At 50.5% G+C, this 20,283-nt stretch overlaps 1 protein-coding gene across 1 annotated transcript in view; it reads right to left on the reverse strand.

Moving 5' to 3' along the window:
• The window catches only part of LMF1 (lipase maturation factor 1), a 144,778-nt gene that overhangs the window by 67,807 nt on the left and 56,688 nt on the right, over positions 1 to 20,283 (reverse strand). The window contains exon 6 of the mRNA XM_008633604.2: positions 18,463 to 18,528. Within this exon, the coding sequence (XP_008631826.1) occupies positions 18,463 to 18,528 (66 nt within the window). The remainder of the gene's footprint in view (positions 1 to 18,462; positions 18,529 to 20,283) is intronic.

Genomic DNA, 20,283 nt, shown 5'->3' on the forward strand with positions numbered 1-20,283 from the left:
AAATTTTAAAAAGTTTGCTCTTTTAATCCTAAAATCAATCATGCACAAACTTTAACAGCCTGGGAGGGTCGCGAGGATTTTTTTTTTGTTTTTTCAAACACAAAAAAACCAAATAAAAGCCCCTGAGCATGCACGGTGCTGGCTTTCATTTCCTTGAGTAAACAGCGTGTTGTGCAGGGAAGAGGAATACCTGGAATTTCGGCTCATTACCGCCCTGTGAAATATGTCTCCAATGCCAGGCCTGGCTGTGGGATTTAAGCCTGGCTTAGTGCAGTTGCTCTGGCCCAAGTGTCAGGACGTGGAGTTTAATTAGCCCGGGCTGTGCTGAGTGCTGCAATCAGATTCTGCTCACGCTGAGCAGCTTCGGCTTCAACGGCCCCAAAAGCATTAAAAGGGAAGGAGGGTGAGGAACGGGAAGTTTCAACTGCAGATTTGAGGCAGCTCCCAGACTGCTCCAGGTTTGGGGGGAACGGCTTCCCGTTGGATTTATCCCGCTTTAAGGTTTCCACCAGAGCTCCTCCCGAGCACGGGGCTGTGGCACAGATCCTTAGGAAAGAGGGTGCTGCTCCCAAAGGATGCCCAGCCCTCGGGAATGCGCCCCATGGAGCCTGGCTCAAGCGTCCCCTCGCAGGGAACGGAGACATCCCGGAACGAGTCCGTGATCCCACTTTAATTCCTGAGTGCTCAGGGACAGCTTGGGGCAGCAGCTGGGGATTACTGCCCCCGACACACTTCCCATCCCGATTTATCCCGGGGCTGATGGACACATTCCTCATCCGCCTGCAGCTCCGCTCCCCAGCTGCGGATCCCCATGGAAAAGGGGGAGTTTTTAGGGAAAACCCCGTGTGTGCACTGCGAGGCCAGAAGCCAGGCCTGGAAGCACAAATTAGAGGTGGAAAGCTAAAAAGGCCTGGAATCTGCTGATTGCTTACTCTAAATTTCAACTGAAGAATGAATTGCAATATAAATGATATGATTGTATCCAACACAACTTTGTTTACCAGCCACTGTCTGAAAGATGGAAAGATATGGAAGAGACTGAACAATAAAAAGGCAGAAAATCCCAACTCTAGAGATATCCAGGCTTGCTCTGGCAGCACGCCCAAAAACCAGGGCTCAGTCAGCAGATGAAGAGCAGAAGAGTGCAAATCCTCACAGAAGAAGGATGGAATTGACTACAAAAAGCAAATCTAAAAAATAACCAATAACCCCCAAACTAAGCAGCACAGGAGAAGAGCACAAACAGCATCAGAAAGAATCCTAAAATCTCCTGAGCTGGAAGGGAGCCAGGAGGATCATCAAGTCCAACTGCAGAGGACAATCCCAACAATCCCACCCTGTGCTGAGAGCAATCAGCTCCACCTGAGCCTGCCAAAGTCCGGGCATCCACGGCTTCATCCCCGATGTTAAAATTCAAACAAAAGGGGTGACTCCACCACTCCTAAGGGGTGTGGGAGGGAGCTGGAGAGGAAGCCACACTGAAAAGAGCTGTCAGGAAATCCTCCCATCCAAAGAATCTGAAAGGACAGGCAGGGAATGGGGAAGAGAAGTGTGAAAAGAGCAGAGGGAGGAGAAGGCCCCGTGATGCCCTCAGGTATTCCATGTGCAGATCCTGCCTTTGGCTGGGATGCACAAAGGGCTCCTTCTTCCGAGGGGAGAGAGAGCCATGCAGAACATTCACCATGGCTAATTAATTTCGGCCCCTCAATTACCAGGGGGATCTCGTGACACAGCTTTATTTGTAACCTCCTTTTTTTTTTTAATAAACAAAAAGCAGATAAGAAGCATGACACCTTTAATGGCTTTACAATGGCTTCACAATGGCTTCACAATGGCTTTCCTGCCAGCTCATCCCACGTGGAAAGCCTTGTCCTGCCTTGGGGAGTCCCAGCACTCATCCCTAATCCGATGATCCACAAGGACATCACAGAACCATGGAATGGTTTGGGTTGGAAGGGACCTTAAAGCTCATCCCATTCCAACCCCTTTCCACAGGCAGGGACACCTTTCACTGGAATATCCATCCGAATCCTCTAGGCAATGGAAATGCAAGTGGAAAATGGAAAAGCACTAGAAATTGAATTGCTTCAGATATCAAAGCAGAAAAAATCCTATTTTATTACAAAAGATTTGCTGCCTCCATCGCTGTGTTCAGGCAGGAGAAGCCCGAAGTTCCTGGACAAAACCCACAGGAATAAACAACACTGTGGGTTGGTTTCTTTTTTTAACTGGAAAGGGAAAAGCTGTTGTTTCTACACCCCAACACAGATTTCCACACCAACAGCCACATGAAAATAATTCAACCGAGCACACCGTGCTCAGAGCTGCTGCCAGCGCACCCATGGGAGGCTGGGGACCTTTGCACCAGAGCCAAACTCACCAAAATGGGACGACACCTTGATAACTTTGGGGTGAAGCCCCTGCGGAGAACCCAACCTGCTGCCCTCCTCCTCCTGTCCCTGCAAAGGACACGGAGCAGCCACGTGTCCCTGGGAATAATGGGGACATTCTTCCACCCACCCCAAGCCTCCCACGGGAGGGCCCAGGGCCTGCTGCAGAAATGGCCCCGTTTTATTTAAAGGAACAAAGCACATTCCCTGCGCACCCAGGCTGGAAGCAAACCCTAAAGCCAAGAATTTGTCTCCACAGCTTTAACATCCAGGGGAGAATTCCATGAAATGGTGCCTAAAAGACCAGGATCAACCATGTTGGAGAACATGAAATATATTCATGGTTTGGCAGGCCTCAGAGCAGGGCCTGTCTCTCACAACTGAACTTCTGCAACCCAGGAGCTCTTTCCAAGGAGAAGCCCAACGTGAAGCCTCCAAGGAAACTCAGAAGCGCCTGTTTTTCCTCAAATCATTGGTTTAGCTCGACAAAACAAGCCAGCAGAGGCCTTCCCTTGCTCCAGAGGGAGGGTTTGGGATGCTCCAGCACTGTGGGAAGCTCTGGATGGCTCTCCTAGAGACAGCCTAAGCCAGGGGCCCTACAAAAGCAGTCGGATCAAGCCATGATCCCATCCAGGAGGGAGCTCATGGGGCTGCTGCTGCAGGCTCCAACAGCATCAACGCCTTCCCAGCTTCCTCTCCCTCATGGACACACGGTGCCAAAGCCATGAAAGCGGTGCCAGCAGGAGCTGAAATTCCTGGTTCCTCCAGCTCCTCATCCTCATCCCACATCAACATCCTCGCCCCACCACGCTTCCTGTGACATCAGCTCCGTGGCACCCCAGCATTCCCTGGGTTTCAGCCATCCCACACCCCTTCTAACCCCATTCCCCTCCCACCTGTGTGCCAGGTTTTCCTTCTCCAGCAGCACCGATCTGGTTTCAACCCCACAGTCCCAAGCCTTTGCGCACCAACATCCATAAAAATCCTATCCTGGACTATTGCAACTCTCCCATATGGAATTGTTTATTACAGATGGAATTCCTGTCACTGGGAAGGTGGGAATATCCCATCTCCACTGCGGAGCTGAGAACCACAAGCTGCCTTGGAATTCCTTTCTTTCCGTAGAGATAAGCCTTGGATCCCTATGGAATGAGCAGATCCTGCTGCAGGCCTGACCCAGAATTTGGGGAGAGGAGTAACTCCTGATGGTTTTGGGCTCTCCAAAGGCTGATTTAAATGAAAAATGAAAAAGGAGAGACCTCTCCTGCCACACAACTCAGCATAAAGCACATTTCTGGGCAAACTTCAAAAGTTTAAGCCATCCCCAAAACTTGGGCATGGAACTACTTCAATTTGGCAAAACATCAGCTGTGCTTGGAACCCCAAATCCAGCCAAAGGAATGCTGAGCCCGAGAGGGATGGCTCAGAAGGAGATAAAGTATTAAATTTCTGCTACATCTCAGGCAATAAAATCAAATTCGAGCTTGGAGGGAAGGGAATGGAAAGGCCGATGTGTAATTGCTGGGTGAAATTTGTGTTTCATTTACTCGAGAGGGACATTTTGGAGTTTATCAAAACCAGCTGCTGTCACAGACACACATCCATGGTCCTGGAACATGGATGTGATTTATCCCATGAAATCTGGAAACGAAACAAGACAAAGCTCTTAATATCTTTTATAATAAATTATTTCAACAGGTAAAGCAAATCCCAGAGCAAGTTTTCCTAATGGGTTACAACAACAGAAATCAGGAATCCAGGAGCTCTGGATGGTTTTTAGTTTTTAATGGTTTTGGGCTCTCCAAAGCCATGAAACCATTAAAAATGTGGAATATTAAATGGTGAGTTAATTACTGCCCACTGACACCTGTAACCCTGACACACCCATGGCACACTCAGCATCAAAATTCCTGGCAAGGAATTCTTCCCAAGATGCTTTCAGGAGAGCAAATTTTTGCTGAAAGTCAAATATTTGGCTAAAAATCCCATATTCCCACGGGCTGGCACCTTCCCAGCACGAACTCATGACCGCATCAAGCATTGTGGAAGCTCCTGGTTCCACAGCCAAACCCCACTCCTGGGATTTGATGGTCCTTACTCCCCATTCCCAAGCCATGGGACAAACTGCAGGACAGAAGCCCAAGGTCAGGCATCACCTCGGGCACGTTGGGCTCAGATCTGCCAGCTGGGAAAGTGGGAATCATCTTCAGGGAACCAGGACTTGGAAAGTGGCAACGAGATCCATGGGTGAAGGAAGGATCAGAGTAAGAGGAGAAGGAGGAGATCTAAAGAAATCAATTCTCTGTTCATTGGGATCAAAGGTAGCTCTTCTGTAACAGCAGGAGAAACAAACTTCATCATTTCATCCACTATTCCAGGATAAAAATTCCTGCCTGCAATCTCCAGAAGGCCCTAAAGGAGGAGGTGGACTAAAAATCTCCAGGGAAATACATCAGTGTATGGATTTATAGGGGTTTACTCCGGGAATGTCACAGCACACCCTACAAAGGGCTCTCCTGCCACAAAAACCACAGGGATTGGCTCCATCATTGGAGGGGATGGGGCCAAAAATGCAATAAAAGGCTCCTGAATGTGCCAAGGAGCACCTGGGACAACGCAGGGAAAGGCAAACTTAATGTTCCCCATGAGGATCTGGCTAAATGATTAAATTTTAATTAAAAACCCAAAGGAATTTCACCCCGTTTTGGCTATCACCTTTAACCAGCAGCACCAAAAAATCCCAGATTGGTACAAAGATGTGAATCAAGCTCAGCAGTGAGAGATTCCATGGAGGTGCAGGAATCCAGGCACCCTCTGGAGCTGGGCAGAGCTGCTCATGGGCCCTGACACAGCCCGAGGGCAGCAGTGACCCCCTGACCCCACTGCCCCCTCAGCCAGCAGGATCCAGCCTTCCTGAAGCTACAAACAGCACTGCAGCCAGATCCCTGGGCTTTATCATCCCATTTATTCCTGTATTTCCACCGTTTAAGGACTGTTTGTGTCCTGTTCCACTGCAAGGTTCTCACTGCTTTTCATGCCCCTAAAATGTGAAATACATCCCAAAATACATCCCAAAATCCCCATCTGCAGCATCACCTCCCAACGTTTATCTGTAATGGCAGCTCTTTGTTCTTCCATGGAGGAGAGTGGGTAACCTAACCTATCCTATCCTAAAGGGAACTCTTCCTTCAGTCCATGGTGTAAATTGAACCAAAGTGCCGGAGGAACAGCCAGGAATTCCAGAGGGCTCTCCCAGAAACCCCCAGCCCCAACAGCTCCTGTAAGGGTGACAGATAAAATCCTGGAGGGGAGGAAACATCAGACATCCAGGAGACGTTAGGAACATCCAAACTGGCATTTAAACCCATTCCATGTGTGATGTCAAGGCAATGCTGCTAAAATCCTGTATTCCTGCCCAAAAAAGTGCTCTGGGAGGGAGAGGCTGCAGCCTGGCATGAACACAGGACAGGAAACCTGGATTCATCCCTGGCAGATAAAACAGGAGATGGTGCTGAGCCAGGAATGAAGGAAAACCCTGCTCCCCTGGGACCACGGAGGGTCCCACTCCTCGTGCTGGGTCACTCGTCAGTTATTCCAGCTTGGAAGGAGAGTGAGACTCAAAAATTCCTACAGGATACAAATACAGACACTGAACAGGGCAAAGCCACGGATAAATGGGTTTAAACTGCCAGAGGGCAGGGATAGATGGGATGTTGGGAAGGAATCCGGGGTGGTGAGGCCTTTGCAGAGATTCCCAGAGAAGCTCTGGCTGCCCCTGGATCCCTGGAAGTGTCCAAGGCCAGGCTGGACGGGGCTTGGAGCACCCTGGGATAGTGGAAGGTGTCCCTGCCCATGGGGTGCACCAGCACATGAACTTTAATCTCAGCAGGTTCCAAATCCAGTTCCTTTCTGCATCATAAATCCAAAGTTTAATTAGGAAAGTCAGGTTTGACCGGCTTTGGGATCCCCCCTTTGATAAATGTGCCCAAATTATCCTTCCACTTCTCCCGGCACAGCAAAGAGTTCCCGGAGCTCTCCTTGGCTCCCGCTCCCTCCTGTCAATCCCTGTGCACTGGGATAGTTCAGGTTCAATGTTCAAAGGGAGGGAAATGTCCATCAGCTCTGTTTACCAACACAGCTGCTGAGGGAGAGGGAAGGAGGAGGCACTTGGAGCTGCCTGGAGGCCTCAGGATCCACCCTGCTCCCTGCCCATGGGGAACTCCTGCTGGAGCTGCTGGAAAAACCCTTTATGATGATTTTCAGCAACTTAAAAGTGTGGCAGCTGCACTAAAAATCATTAATGAGGGACAGAAAGAGCCCAGAAACATTCCCAGCCCGTTCCTGCTGCTGGTTGATTCCCACATCTACGCCGGTGTTCCCAGTCCTTCAGCTGAGATCAGAGCAGGACAGGGTCTCACATCACCTGCCAAGCTCTCACAGGCTGCTAAAATTGCAGTTAACTCCTCAAATTAAAATATTCCCCTCTTCTCCTCGGGGCCAAGGATAACACATTCCAGCAGATTTCCATTGTGGGCCGCTTGCAAACTGTTCATTGCAGCTCCTGTCTTAAGGATTTACCAACCCTGACAGATCCCACGTGGAGCAGAGCCACCTCCAAGGGGACACTCCTGCTCCTCCAGCAGGTGACAGGGATGAGGGAAGGAATTCTGCCCCTCTGCCCCACTCAGGTGAGACCCCACCTGCACAGGAAGGACATGGAGCTGCTGGAGAGAGTCCAGAGGAGGCCCCAGAATGATCGGAAGGATGGAGCAGCTCTGCTGGGAGAGCTGGGATTGTTCAGCCTGGGGAAGAGAAGCTTTGGGGTGACCTCATTGTGGCCTTCCAGGACCTGAAGGGGCTCCAGCAGTTGCTGGTTGAGGACTCCTCACATGCTCCTCTGCATGAGCAGGGATGGCCTGACACCCTCAAGTTATAAAAGTAGAAATATTCCTGAGGGAAAAAGAGGGGTGGAAAAGGGATTTTGGTCCCAACTCACCAGCGGTGTGGAATACACTGGGAGAAGAGCGGAACCAGCAGCAGGACTCCAGGAGCTCTCCTTTCTTAGGGAAGGGGAGTTCATGGAACTCATTGGCTCCAGGATAAGAAATCCTTCTCCTTGCTTGTCCCACCAAGCTTTGATTTTATGCCCTCAGCAGCTGATGGGAAACCCCAGCACAGCCCAGGCCCAGCTCCGGGGAAGGGTGGGCACTCCCTCACCTCATCCCAGAATCCCTAAATCCATGGGTTGATTGCAGACACTGCCCAGCCTGTGTTACAGTCAAACAGATCCAACATGACAGTGGGAAATTCAATCTTGTCCCAGGCTAATTGAACACGGTCCAGCTCAGTCCTGTCACATGTCCTGATTAATGCCGAGGCAAGAAAAGCCCTTTCAGCCACCGAGACTGAGAGGGAACAGGAAGAATGTGATCCTTGGAAAACTCAGATCAGTGAATTTGTGGATAGGAGGAAGAGAAATGCCGGTTTTAATACAGATATTTCCACGATCTTGGCAAGGGCAGCGAGTCACAATCCCTGTTTTCCGTGTAAATTGGTCAAGAGGGAAAAGCCTCTGGAGAGAGAGCCTGGAGGAGTCAAAGCTTTTCCCCTGGAATGGGGAATGACAGCAGGGTTAGGAAGAAGTTTTATTTCTTTGTGTTAAGCTATTTGGAGGCAGACTAGAAAACTTGGTTACAAAATTCCTTAATTAGAAATCCCAGGAAGTGGAAGAAATGGGTCTGAAAATGGGAACGCTCCTAAGGCTGGGAAGAGAAACCAATGTCTCATATCTGACTCCGCATGGGAATTTTGTAGCTTCAAAGTAAATAAAAATTAAACATTTCAAATGAAAAAAAAAAATAGGAAAGAGTCTCCTGTTTTAAACTGGTGGGAAAAGGCTTCCTCCTGCTTTTATGGGAATTTTATCCCAAAAGTGGCTGGGTTTTGTTGCAACACAAATGACATCACACAGGAGATGATGGGACAGTTCCACACATGATTTTACTGATCTGGGGAGTTTTTCAGGTTGAAAGAGCTAATCCATACTGAGTTCCCCTCCCAGTTTTTCTGGAGAATGCATTCCAAAAATGATAAGCAAATTATCTTACATTACATTTAATTACAGAAGCTCCTAATTACACATCCCCGTTTCGAGGCAGTGGAGCAAATGCTGCGCTTCCCAGAACAGCAATTCCTGCAGTGCACAGTAAATCAGCTTGTGCTTGCCACTGATTTGAAACTTTAACCTATAAATTAAATTAATAAGAGACAAAGGCTTCTTTTGTGCATTTGCAAGCCTGTAGGATTTTAGAAATAATAGGACTGGAAAGTGATTTATATTCCAAGATTAAAGGTCAGTTTGGCGCACACGACTTTGGAGCAAAACACCACGGCAGAGACTTCAAATTAACTCATTCATGCACCCCCCTAACCCTGGATTCTTCTTTTTCCAGAGCTACAAGGGCTTGCTGTGAGCACTGGAGTACTCAGAAGACACAAAAAACTTGGAAAAACATGTGGAATTCTTCCCGAACTCTGGGAAGGAGGGAAATGTGCCTGGGAATTGGCTCAGGCCATCGGCCCCTGATCACTGAGGTGACACAACCTGAGGGCTGCACTTCAAATCAATGTATGTCCAACATGGGAAGCTTAAAACCACAGGGAATTCCATGGAAATGGCATAAATTAACTGGAAATTGGAGCTATGCAAATAAAGGGAAGGCTCCACTATTTCTATGAGGTTCTGCCCGTCGTGGGCTCTTCTCCTGGCCAGACCCTGTTTTATTCTGGGGGAATAAAAATTCAAGCTGAGCTTAAAACCTTTGGTGCATGACAAAAAATATTATCGTGGAATCCTGGAATGGTTTGGGTTGGAAGGGAGCTTAAAGCCCATCCACTTCCACCCCTGCCATGGGCAGAGACACCTTCCACTGTCCCAGGCTGCTCCCAGCCCCATACAACCTGGCCTGGGACACTTCCAGGGATGGGGCAGCCACAGCTTTTCTGAGCACCCTGTGCCAGGGCCTACTGTGCCAGGAATGTTAACCAGAGAACTGGGATGGGTTATTACATTTATTCCCAGAAGAAAATCCCAGTAAGAGACCGGAGGAGGAGAGCTGTGAACCCCCATCCACCACTGGGCATGCAGCTTCTCCAGCAGAACTGAGGCGAGGGACCCGGAATGAGGGTAAATTCCCTACAAATGCTGAGAAAGGTGGGAATGGATGGGAAAAATGACTCTCCCTAAACTGCACCTGCTAAGGAGGACACCAGGAAAGAGACTATTTAATGTCCCTAAGTGCCAGGAAGGATGAGAAGAAATGAATCTATTTATGGCCATGGGGATTAGTTCTGACCACTGGGAGCTTCCGGGTGTGGATACATCGGGATGAGGGCTCTGGGCAAGGTCTGGAGGCCTCAAGGCCCCAAACTGGAGGTTGTGGACCGAGACACCTTTGTAGGAACATCCCGGGAGGCCCCTGGGCCTTCCTCTTTCTTAAAGCAAGAAAAACAGACCTGGTAAAAAACTCCTCCCTGTGAGGGTGGGGAGGCCCTGGAAGAGATTCCCAGAGAAGCTGTGGCTGTCCCTGGATCCCTGGAAGTGCCCAAGCCCAGGTTGGATGGGGCTTGGAGCAACCTGGGATAGTGGAAGGTGTTGGGGTTGGAACTGGATGGGCTTTAAGGTCCCTTCCAACCCAAACCATTCCATGTTACTTCTAAAGACTGGAAAATCATCATCTGCCATTTCCCCCTCTCATTTCTGTCTTCCAGAAAGCATCAAAATTTGTCATCTTCCTTCTCTTTGCACATTTCTTAAAACACCCCATTAACTGGCTCATAAATCCATAATTTAAATAACTACCAGAGCCTTGCCTCTGTTATCTTGCAAGCTGCCAAACCTCCTGGGCCCTGCATGTTCCAGGAGCGGTGCATTATTCCCCACAGCCCTGCGAGGCAGAGGGATGTGATGGGATCCAACATTCCTGCCCCTGGAGGAGCCCAGGGAGGACCAGAGCCACGTGCCGGGGCAGAGCACAGAGAGCTGGTGGAGTGGCTGTTGTAAGGATTCATCTGATTAGGATTGAAAAAGACCAAAAGGCTGGAGGGGGGAGGAAAAGGGAATATTTAAGGGAAGTGAGGAGGGTCCTGGGTGGTCTGTAAATGAGCTGGGAACAGTGGGAGAGTGTAACGAAGAGATGAAATCCAATAGGTGTACAGGAAGCTTTCACCAGGCTTAAAACAAATCCGTAAGAAAAACAGCAAAGAATCCAGGAAGAGGAATTGTGTTACTGCTGGAAAGGGGATTGGCATATTCCCAATGCAGGCCCGGCGTGTGACTGACAGCTCTGCTGCTGATCCCCCTCCCACACCCCAAACCCTCACCACACAAAGTTCCCCGGGGGGGAATCTCCACAAAACCTTCGCTGGTTTGTCCTGGTTTGGTTTGGTATTGATGGAATCATGGAAAGCTGAGGGAACCAGTGGGGCACAACAAGTGGCAGGTGCCACCCACCTGCTCGGCCAAGGGGGAATCCCAGAAGGTGTTTTTGGGTAAATAGAGATAGCATTTATGGTGAAGAATCACAGAGAGAAAAGCAGGTTGGAACTGCAGCAAAGAGACAAATAAAATCCTCCTCCAAACCCGGTGCTCCACTGCCTGTGGAAGCCGTGTCTGGGAGGGATTGTCATTGGAACTTAGATAGAATTTACATGGAATTCTGGAATGGATTGGGTTGGAAGGGACCTTAAAGCTCATCCAGTGCCACCCCTGCCATGGGCAGGGACACCTTCCACCATCCCAGGCTGCTCCAAGCCCTGCCCAGCCTGGCCTTGGACACTTCCAGGGATCCAGGGGCAGCCATAGCTTCTCTGGGCACCCTGTGCCAGGGCCTCCCTACCCTCCCAGGGAGGAATTCCTCCCCAATATCCCATCTATCCCTGCCCTCTGGCAGTGGGAAGCCATTCCCCTTTGTCCTGGCACTCCAAGCCCTTGTAAAAGTTCCTGCATGATTCTCCTTCGGGAAGTTTCTCCCTCAGCACCTGCCTCCATCCACTTTCCTCCAGCAGGCCGTGGCTTCCTGAATCCAAAGATGCTGGGGCTGTTTTCTCATGCTGATTTGCAGCTCCACCTTTTATTTTGATAATTCTCTGACCAGACACTCCTGCCCCCTTCTCCTGAATTCCCTGCCAGGATCCTGGTCCCCCTGGACACAAAACTGATGCTGATTTTGAGGTGTTGGGCCTCCACTTCCCACATGTCTGCCACGTTAGGTGCTCTGGGAACACGAGCCAGACTCCTGCTCCAGCCCTGACTGACAGCAAAGCCCTGCTCCCACCAGTGCTTGCCTCTGGAAAGCTGCTTCCCTGCCTGCTCTGCTTGGAATAAAATATCCCCCACCACATCCCTGCATAAATCTGCTTTTGTTCTGCCTCAGGCCCGGCGTTATTAATCACCCTCGTTCTTCCGGCACATCCTTTGAGGGCACAAGCCCCGGAATTCCTTTCTACTTTTTAAACCTGGCCTAACTGGGCATCACTGTCAATATTTATCATGCTGTCTCCTAAAACTGTAACTCCACCAGGACAGTTACACTTCTGGGAATTCACTGCTCCGAGAGCTCAGCCCTCATTTTCCAAAGCGCTGCTCGTCTGCAGCACTTCCAAATCCTGGGAAACCAGCACTCCTTCCCAGAAGTGCTCAGCTGGAAGTGATATCCCTGAATCTCTGCCAGCAAACCTGACCTGTGCAAACCCAGCAATGCAGACCCTCCAAGCCAAGCCCAAATCCCAGCTTTAAAGCGTTTGCTCCCTCTTTTTTTAAGTGATGGGCACATTCAGACCTGCAGAGCCAACCCAGCCTTGGGAATAACAAACCATTCCAGCAAATTGCATTCAAAGATCCCTTGAATCCATGTCAGAGACCTGGGATTCATCTGGAAAGCTGTCTGAGACCAAGCCCTTCTTGCAGAGCCCCATACAAAGTCCAGATACTGCATAATGAGCTTTTGATGTCCTGCTGACATTTATCTGCCAATGTTATTGCTCCAAGCACTTGCCCTATGATGGATCTCGTTATTTCATTGATCCCAGGCCAGCTCAGCCCTCGGCCCTTCCTCCAGCCTCATGCAACTCCCCAAAACCCAGCAGAGAGCCCCTAATCCTCAGTTTCCAACCCTCAAGCAGCCCTTTGAGACGTGGGAATAAAGACAAGTGGTTTTGCAATTCCACCTCTGAAAAGGTCAATTCTCAAAACTTAGGACCAAATGGGAAGGAAAAAACTAAAGCAGCTGAGCCCAAGTGTGTTCCTCCTTTGGTATCAGTCACCTTGCCTCAAAGAGCCGTTTGCTTTTGCACCAGGAGATGAAAATAAACTGCATTTACAGCCCTCCATGGGCAGAATTTTGTTCCCTCTTTGCTCTCCTTACCCAGAACTCATCAACAGCAGCTTGGGCCTCTCCAGAGAGCTGTCCCATGAGGGCAGAGATGGAGCACAGCTCATTTCAGTCCCATTTTCATGGAAACACAACTTCCAGAGGGTGAATTTTTCTGTTTCAAGTTGCCAATCCCACGGTCACTTCTTGGAAGTGGCCCTGAGCTCACTGCCACGTGTCCAGCTCACCCAGGGCTGCTGGTTCATAAACTTTTCAAATGAGTTTTGGGGAAATCTGGAAAATTTCCCCATCTCAAGGCTGCATCTTGTCCCTCCTTCAAGCCTCGCATGTGCCCGACTCAGACACAGCCCTGAGCTGGAACCAGCAACATCCATCAGCAAAACCCTCCAAGTTCCCATCCTGCACGAAGGAAGGAGCAGAGACACAAATTATTCTGCATTTAATTAAATTCAGGAAGGAATCCTTCCCTGTGAGGGTGGTGAGGTCCTGGCACAGGTCCAAGGATTGTAAACTTAGGACGCTCCGTAAATATTTTATAGCATAATTATTAATGTTACCAACGAAAAGATCCCCCAAATTATTTGCATGGTAACTTCCTTTAATAATTACTGTTTTCTCTTTAATTCAGCACCACTTCCCTCGTCTGAATTTGCAACTTTAGAATTTTCAGCACGAAATCTGAGCACCTGCTTCCCTGCTAGGAACATTTTCCCTTCCAGCGATGCAAACTGTTGGAACAAAGCCCACCCTGAGCCATCCGGGCTCATAAAAGCAGCTCATTTTCTGATTCATCCGAACAGATTGCTAAATATTATTTACTTTTTGTTTCATAATGGCCTGAAAAAAGCTGGATGAAAAGCTTAACGAGGTCTAATCCAGCGGAGAGAAGGGAGAAAAGGAATGAAGAGGCAGTTAAGGAGCAGTTTGAGCTTCCTTATCGCCCTTATCAGCACAGCTATCAGTCAGCAAGCCCTAATTAGGCACAAAATCTATTGTGCTTCCTTCCAGAGGTTCTCCAGGAACTGGGGAGCTGCTGTGGCCGGGGCTGGAGCACTGACTGACAGCCTCTGCTTGGGAAAAGCAGTTCCACAATAATTAGGGACAATTTGTCCCCGTCAGGAGTGGCATTGTGGCTGTGCAGGGGCTGGGGACAGAGCAAAGCTCTTCTCAGCAGCAGCGACACTTTGGGAGCTAAAATGGGGCTCAGATGAAGCAGAGGTTGGCTCAGTAAAATCCTGCAAACTTTGCTGCTTTGTGGTGACCAACCCATCCCGAGCTCCTCCAGGTAACTCCGGAGCAGGGCAGCAAATCCCGGATCTCACTTCCAATGCTGGCAGAGATTTGTTGCTCCAGGAGTGTGATTTAGTTTTGATTTCCCTTTATCCCTTTGCTTCAGAAAATCAATTAAGGTTGGAAAAGACCTTTAAGGGCATCAAGTCCAACCACTCCCAGCACCACTACCACGGCCACCACTGCCCCATGTCCTCAAGTGTCACATCCACACGTTTTTTCAACACTTCCAGGGATGGGGACTCCACCACGGGGCAGCCCCTTCCAATGCCTGAACACCCTTTTAGGGAAGGGATTTCCCCAATATCCAACCTGAACCTCCCCTGGCCCAGCCTGAGGCCGTTCCCTCTGCTCCTGTCCCTGTTCCCTGGGAGCAGAGCCCAACCCACCCCGGCTGCCCCCTCCTGTCAGGGAGCTGTGCAGAGCCACAAGGTCCCCCCTGAGCCTCCTTTGCTCCAGGCTGAGCCCCTTTCCTGCATTTGTTTGGGCTTTTTTTGGGATTTTTTGTGGGATTTTTGGCGCTCTGCTCCAGCCCCTCAGTGTCCCTCCTTTCCTCGGACAGGTCAGTGAAGTCCCTCAGGAGGGACCCGTGGCCGTGTCCAGCAGCTCCAGTATGGATTCGGTGCCCAGCAGGGCTCCTGCCCCAGCAGCTGCTCCCACAGCTGTTCCCACCAGTTGGTGGCTGAATTTTCCAAGATATCTGTCTGGAATTAAAAAGCAGCAGCACTTTGGCAGCCATTAGGAAAATGCATCACTGGATTGGATCCCATCCGGAGCACTTCCCTGGTGGAACACGGCAGGATGGGAGAGATAAGACCATGGAGGACTTTCCCATTCCCAAACTCCTTTGATTATCAGCTGGACTACTCTGCCAAAAACCTCCACCAGCATCCAAAGGCTCCTTCCGGAGTGGCTGGGATCTGAAATGTCCATGTCCTGCCTGCGCCACCACAGCTGCCCTATGCCAGGACATCTGGGCAGAGGGAGCTCCGCAGGGTTGGGAGCTGCAGGGCTGGTGAGATTTTCCAGCCCGGCTCTTGCCCGAGGGGATTTGCTCTGTTTGGAGCACGTTAGGATGTTGTGCCTGTGCCAGCCAGGCTGCACTCCCAGGCTCAGCCAAGCTGGGGCCAGATAAAGCTTGGAACAGGAGGTGCTCCCCCATCCGGATCCCAATCCTGGCTCAGAGCCGGTACCTGCTAAGAGGGGTTGGAAAGCTGCTCCAGCCCACCTGGGCGATGTCCTGCAAGCTCCAGAAATGGTCTGGAGTGGCTCTAAACCTTCCAAGACAGACCTTCCCACACTGGCTGTGGGATGGAGCTGTTGGGCTCTGGGAATGATCCCTCTGGAGCTGCCAGGGACAGGGTGACATGCTCAGCCACGTTCCCCTTTGCACAGGCAGAGATCCAAGGCTGCCTCTGCCTTCCCTGGCAGGCAGGATGCCCTGAACACCATGGGATGCATGCCAGAGGCTCCAGTGGAAGCAGAATTCCAGCTCCAGCCTGCAATCCCTGCACATGGATTGGTCAAGCCTGGTGTCCACAGCAGGTAAATCCCAATAATCCTGACGCCAAACAGACACGAGACCCAGAGCAGCTTCCCTCTGCATCAGCTGCATCAGGAACAGCTTCCACTGAGGAAAACTCCCTTTTCCTGGGATTTCTTGCACAGCAAAGAGCCCTCTAACCACAGTGAAACAACAGCAACCCCCAAAAAGGGATAAATAAACCCATGCATGGCAGATTCCAGGGCTTCTCCTGCCAGGTGCCACCCAGGTGTGTCCATGTGGACGTGGTGACGTGGAGCACACGAAGCTCCAGGACCCCAACCCAGAGACACTCCAGGTGCAAACCACGTGCCCACCTTGGAGCCCCTGGCCTGGATAGCACAGAAATCCATGGAGAAGGAGGTTAAAATCCTTGTTTGTGGTGCTTTGCCAAGCTGGGATTGGAGTCTGGAACTCCTGGCACCCACAGCCACGATTAATCCAGCAACCCTCACCCCAGGCAGCTTCCTGTGCCAAAGCTGTGCCTGGTGCTGCAGCAAAGTCTTCTCCATCTCCAGCAGAGCCTGAATTCTCTCCCACATTTCCATCCCATCTGCTCCTCAGGGATGCAGGAGGGTCAGGCTGGTGGGAAAATCCCTCTCCCATGCCAACCATGCCACTCCCCTCTCCAATCACCCAGAGAGCCCTCAGTGAGGAGCAGAGCCCCAGAAAGGCTGGGATTAAGGCCCTACACCCCAGAAAGGAAAGAGGGAGGGAAAAGGACCCATTTAACCATAACACCACCGCACTATTCCATCCACCACTCCCGACAAAAGTGGAAATGTTCTCTTCCACGAGCAGAGCTGCAGGTTCTACTACAAATAAATAGTCCAGGCAGGGATGGAGGCCATGTGTTTCCATTAATTCTCTTGGCACAGGAGCCCATGTAGATCTTGGATGAAGCTTGTGCTGGAGCAGGAGAGCTGGGGTGGCCAACATACATCCCAGCACACTCCATCTGGCCCAAATCCATCCCTGACCTGCTCCAGTCCCCACTTTTATCATCCTAATTACGAGCAGATTCCCAGCTCCCTCCCTCCCTCACAGAGGTACCTTCATCTTCCCCCTTTTCTCCCTCCCTCTGGCTGAAATCAGCAGGTGAATCCCAGCCCTTTGGGATTTTTGTGCTGTTATTGCTGGTGGACAAAATTTGGTCTCTTTCATTTTCCTTTTCTCACAGCCTCTTTTGTGCAGATTAAAATAATTGATATTGATAACGAGATCTGCCCCCTGCCCCGGTCCCAACTGCCTGTGCAGGCTAGGGATCCTTATGGATATGACAGGAATGGTCTTCATTAGCCCTCTGGGCTCCAGACCTGATGCTGGGATTGATTTGGGAGAGCTGGGATTATTGGGACTGATTGTTGTGGGCTGGGGTCAGCAGCGGAGCCGGCTGGGGGCTGGCTCAGAGCTGGATTTTCCCCAAGTGCTGCCAGGTGCCTGGATAGCAAAACTGGATAATTTACTGGGATAATTTACTGCAGCCACCTCCATGTTCAGGATTAGGAATGACAGCACTGCAGGGTCCTTTCATCCCAAGTTTTACTCGGGATGAAGTTGGATCCTCGGTGTTGTGTGAGAGCCAAGGGAGCCGCAGCTTTTGGACAGGCACAGCCCCACACTAAAGGGGGGAAGCCCAGTAAAAGTAAATGACAGTGACACAGAAAAGGAGATTTAAAGCTGAAAAGGCAAACAGAGCTTTTAGGACCTGCAAAATTCTATTTCATAAAGTAATGGAATTGTTAAAGTTGGAAAAGCCCTTTAAGATCATCAACAGCAACACCAACCACATTCACCACTAACCATGTCCTCAAGTGCCACATCCACATGGATTTTGATCACCTCCAGGGATGAGGGCTGCACCTCTGCCCTGGGCAGCCCTTCCAAAGCCTGAACACCCTTTTAGGGAAGGAATTTTCCCTGATGTCCAACCTGAACCTCCCCTGGCACAGCCTGTCCCTGTTCCCTGGGAGCAGAGCCCGGAACCCCCGGCTGCCCCCTCCTGTCAGGGAGTTGTGCAGAGCCACAAGGTCCCCCCTGAGCCTCCTTTGCTCCAGGCTGAGCCCCTTTCCCAGCTCCCTCAGCCGCTCCCCATCAGATTTGTCTTCCCAAATACTTGATGGACATGGATTCCAGAGCAGAGGCATTATAACAGCCTGGGCCACTGGCAGTGGCTGTGATGTCAATCCAGGGAAGGAAATATTCCTTCAGGACCATTCCCTTCACCAACCCAGAGCTCCTCACCCCGAGAGCATCGCTGGACGCAGCATTCTCCTTTGTACCATTGATAGAAAACTCAAACGCAAAAATAGAGGTGAGGAGAGAGGGGGAGCCGAGTTTGCCTCTGTAACCAGAGAGGAGAGGAGCCCCAGAGCCAGCACACAACCCCCAGTTCGTAATCAGAATGCAACATAATCACTGCAACAGATGCCAAAAAGATAAACCCACGGAGTTCTGAACTGCCAGCGATCTCTCTGCGTGCTGGAGAGCACAGGGATGCTCTGTTTCTGTCACATTTTGGGAGTGTAAGCTGGGACAACACCACAGAAAGCTCCTTTCTGTCCCTGCCCTGCAGCAGTTTTGCAGTGGAAGTTCTCACTGAGGCTCAGGTTTGCTCCTGGATCCATGATGGGGATGGGAGGGAAGGAGAGAAATGGGACTTCTGGGATTGTGGTTGGGCAAACCAGCATCACCCAGCTGGCACATGGACATGGCCTGACTGCCAGAGGCTGGGAACAAGAGGGAGAACACGGAGAGCTCGCCTGGCAGGAGAGGAGAGGTAAGGGAAAACTATTTTACAAAAGAAAAGCAGACAAGAGAAATGAGTTTTTGTGTGCACATCACTCACCTCGTAGTGATAATCCATGCAAGTTAACTCTCTCCAGCAGCGATCTCCTCGGATTTTAATCAGCCCCTGGGGGGAAGAAGGGCAAAAATATGGTCACAAATATTTTATTTTACTTTATTTTGTGTCTCAAGATGCCACACTCTGTGGTTAAACTGCAGAGGCTGAACAAGACCCACGGCACATCCACAGCCTCGGTCCAGTCATTGTTCCCAAGGGAACATAATGGATGTGACTCATTCCACTGCGTGGTTACTGAAAATCTGGCATAAATCCTTGTGGAATATGCCAAATTCCCCTTCAAGGAAGAAGCCTCAGCCACACCTGAGCCTTTGCTCAGGTCTGAGCAGCCCTGGGCTCCTGGCATCACTCCCAGCATCCCTGGGAAGCAGCAACAGGAAAAACCAGGGATAACAGACAAAACCCAGCAAGATTCACAATTTTAACATCCAAACCCACCTGCTTCCCTCGGGCAAAGCCACCTCTGCTGCCTGTGGAAAAGGAAGCAGTGCCACGGAGCTGGGAGGGGGACACAGAGCAGGGACAGGGACACAGAGCTGGACACAGAGATGCAATCAAAGTAATCAGAGAAACAAAAGAGGAGCAGGGGAAGGAAGCTGCCAGCTCCAAGCACAGATGGCTGCACTGCTGACAGCTCTGCCCCACCTCAGGTTAGAGGTTGGCAGGGAGACCAGCAGGTATCCCCTGCACCGGGACTTCAGGGCAACAACACGGGGACATTTCCAAATCACTGGGTCCATTCCAGGGCTGGCAGCAATATCGGGATTAAATTTCTTTGTCTCAGTGATGAAGAGCAGAAAGGAATCAGTCGGCCAGAGCAGGAAAGACACCTGGGCAGGGATGGGCTGGAGCAGGAAGCCGTGCAATCAAGGCCTGCTTTGATGTCCAGGAGAGGTCCCTGATTAGGATCACAATATCCCAAATTGAGGAAAGCTTCACTAGTCAAAAGGTTGAAGCAGCTCTGTCATCTGCATACAATTAGGGGGTATTTGCCTACCTCTGACAGTGCCCTAATTATAATGGTCCTGCTTTCTCCAGGACAAAAACACCGCGAGTTTCTGGGAGTTTTGGGAACCGTTGCTGCTCCACCGGGAGCATCCTGAGGCTTCCTTACATTTGCAGCAGGAAAGGGATCAGTGACCTCCCAGTGCTAAAATCTGAGCTCAGAGGAGGAGATTCCAGCATTAGGGCATTATGAATTCCATCCAAATTCCAAGAGAATTGGAACAGGTTGGAAGAGACCACAGTGGCTCCTCTGCTCCAGCCTCCCTGCTCACGCTAAAACAAATCTTCACTTGCAGCATTAAACAAAGTTTAACATGTTTGGGGCTCAAAAGGAATTCAAAATTCCAATTAAAGACCCTCCAAAACTGTCCAGACCTCAGAAATATCCAGTATCCAGAGCTGTATATGTCTGTCTGTCTGACATCTGAGAGCACAGGGCAGAGCAGAGTTTATGAACTCCTGACTGGTAGAAAAGGGATGCAAAGTGATATCAGCCAGCATTTCTGGGATGGCAAAGCAGTTTTATCTCCAGGGATTCACTCAGCACATCCCAGCACTCTCCCCTCCATCCCTCTGGAGCAGGAGGGGCAGGGACAAGACACCCTTACTGCCAACAGCCATGGCTCCATCCTCCCCTCCCCAGCCACTCCAGCCTGTCCTGCCCTCCCAGCTTTTCCAAAATTACAGGACCCAGCGACAGCATCTCCCAGGATGTGCTGCAGCTCCAGCCCCGGCAGGGCCAGGCCACAGGAGGAAGCTCTGGGCAGGAATGCTGCAATATTAAAACAGGCCAACTAT

The sequence above is a fragment of the Corvus brachyrhynchos genome, unplaced genomic scaffold, assembly GCF_000691975.1.
Source record: "Corvus brachyrhynchos isolate BGI_N302 unplaced genomic scaffold, ASM69197v1 scaffold5, whole genome shotgun sequence".
NCBI classification, from domain to species: domain Eukaryota; kingdom Metazoa; phylum Chordata; class Aves; order Passeriformes; family Corvidae; genus Corvus; species Corvus brachyrhynchos.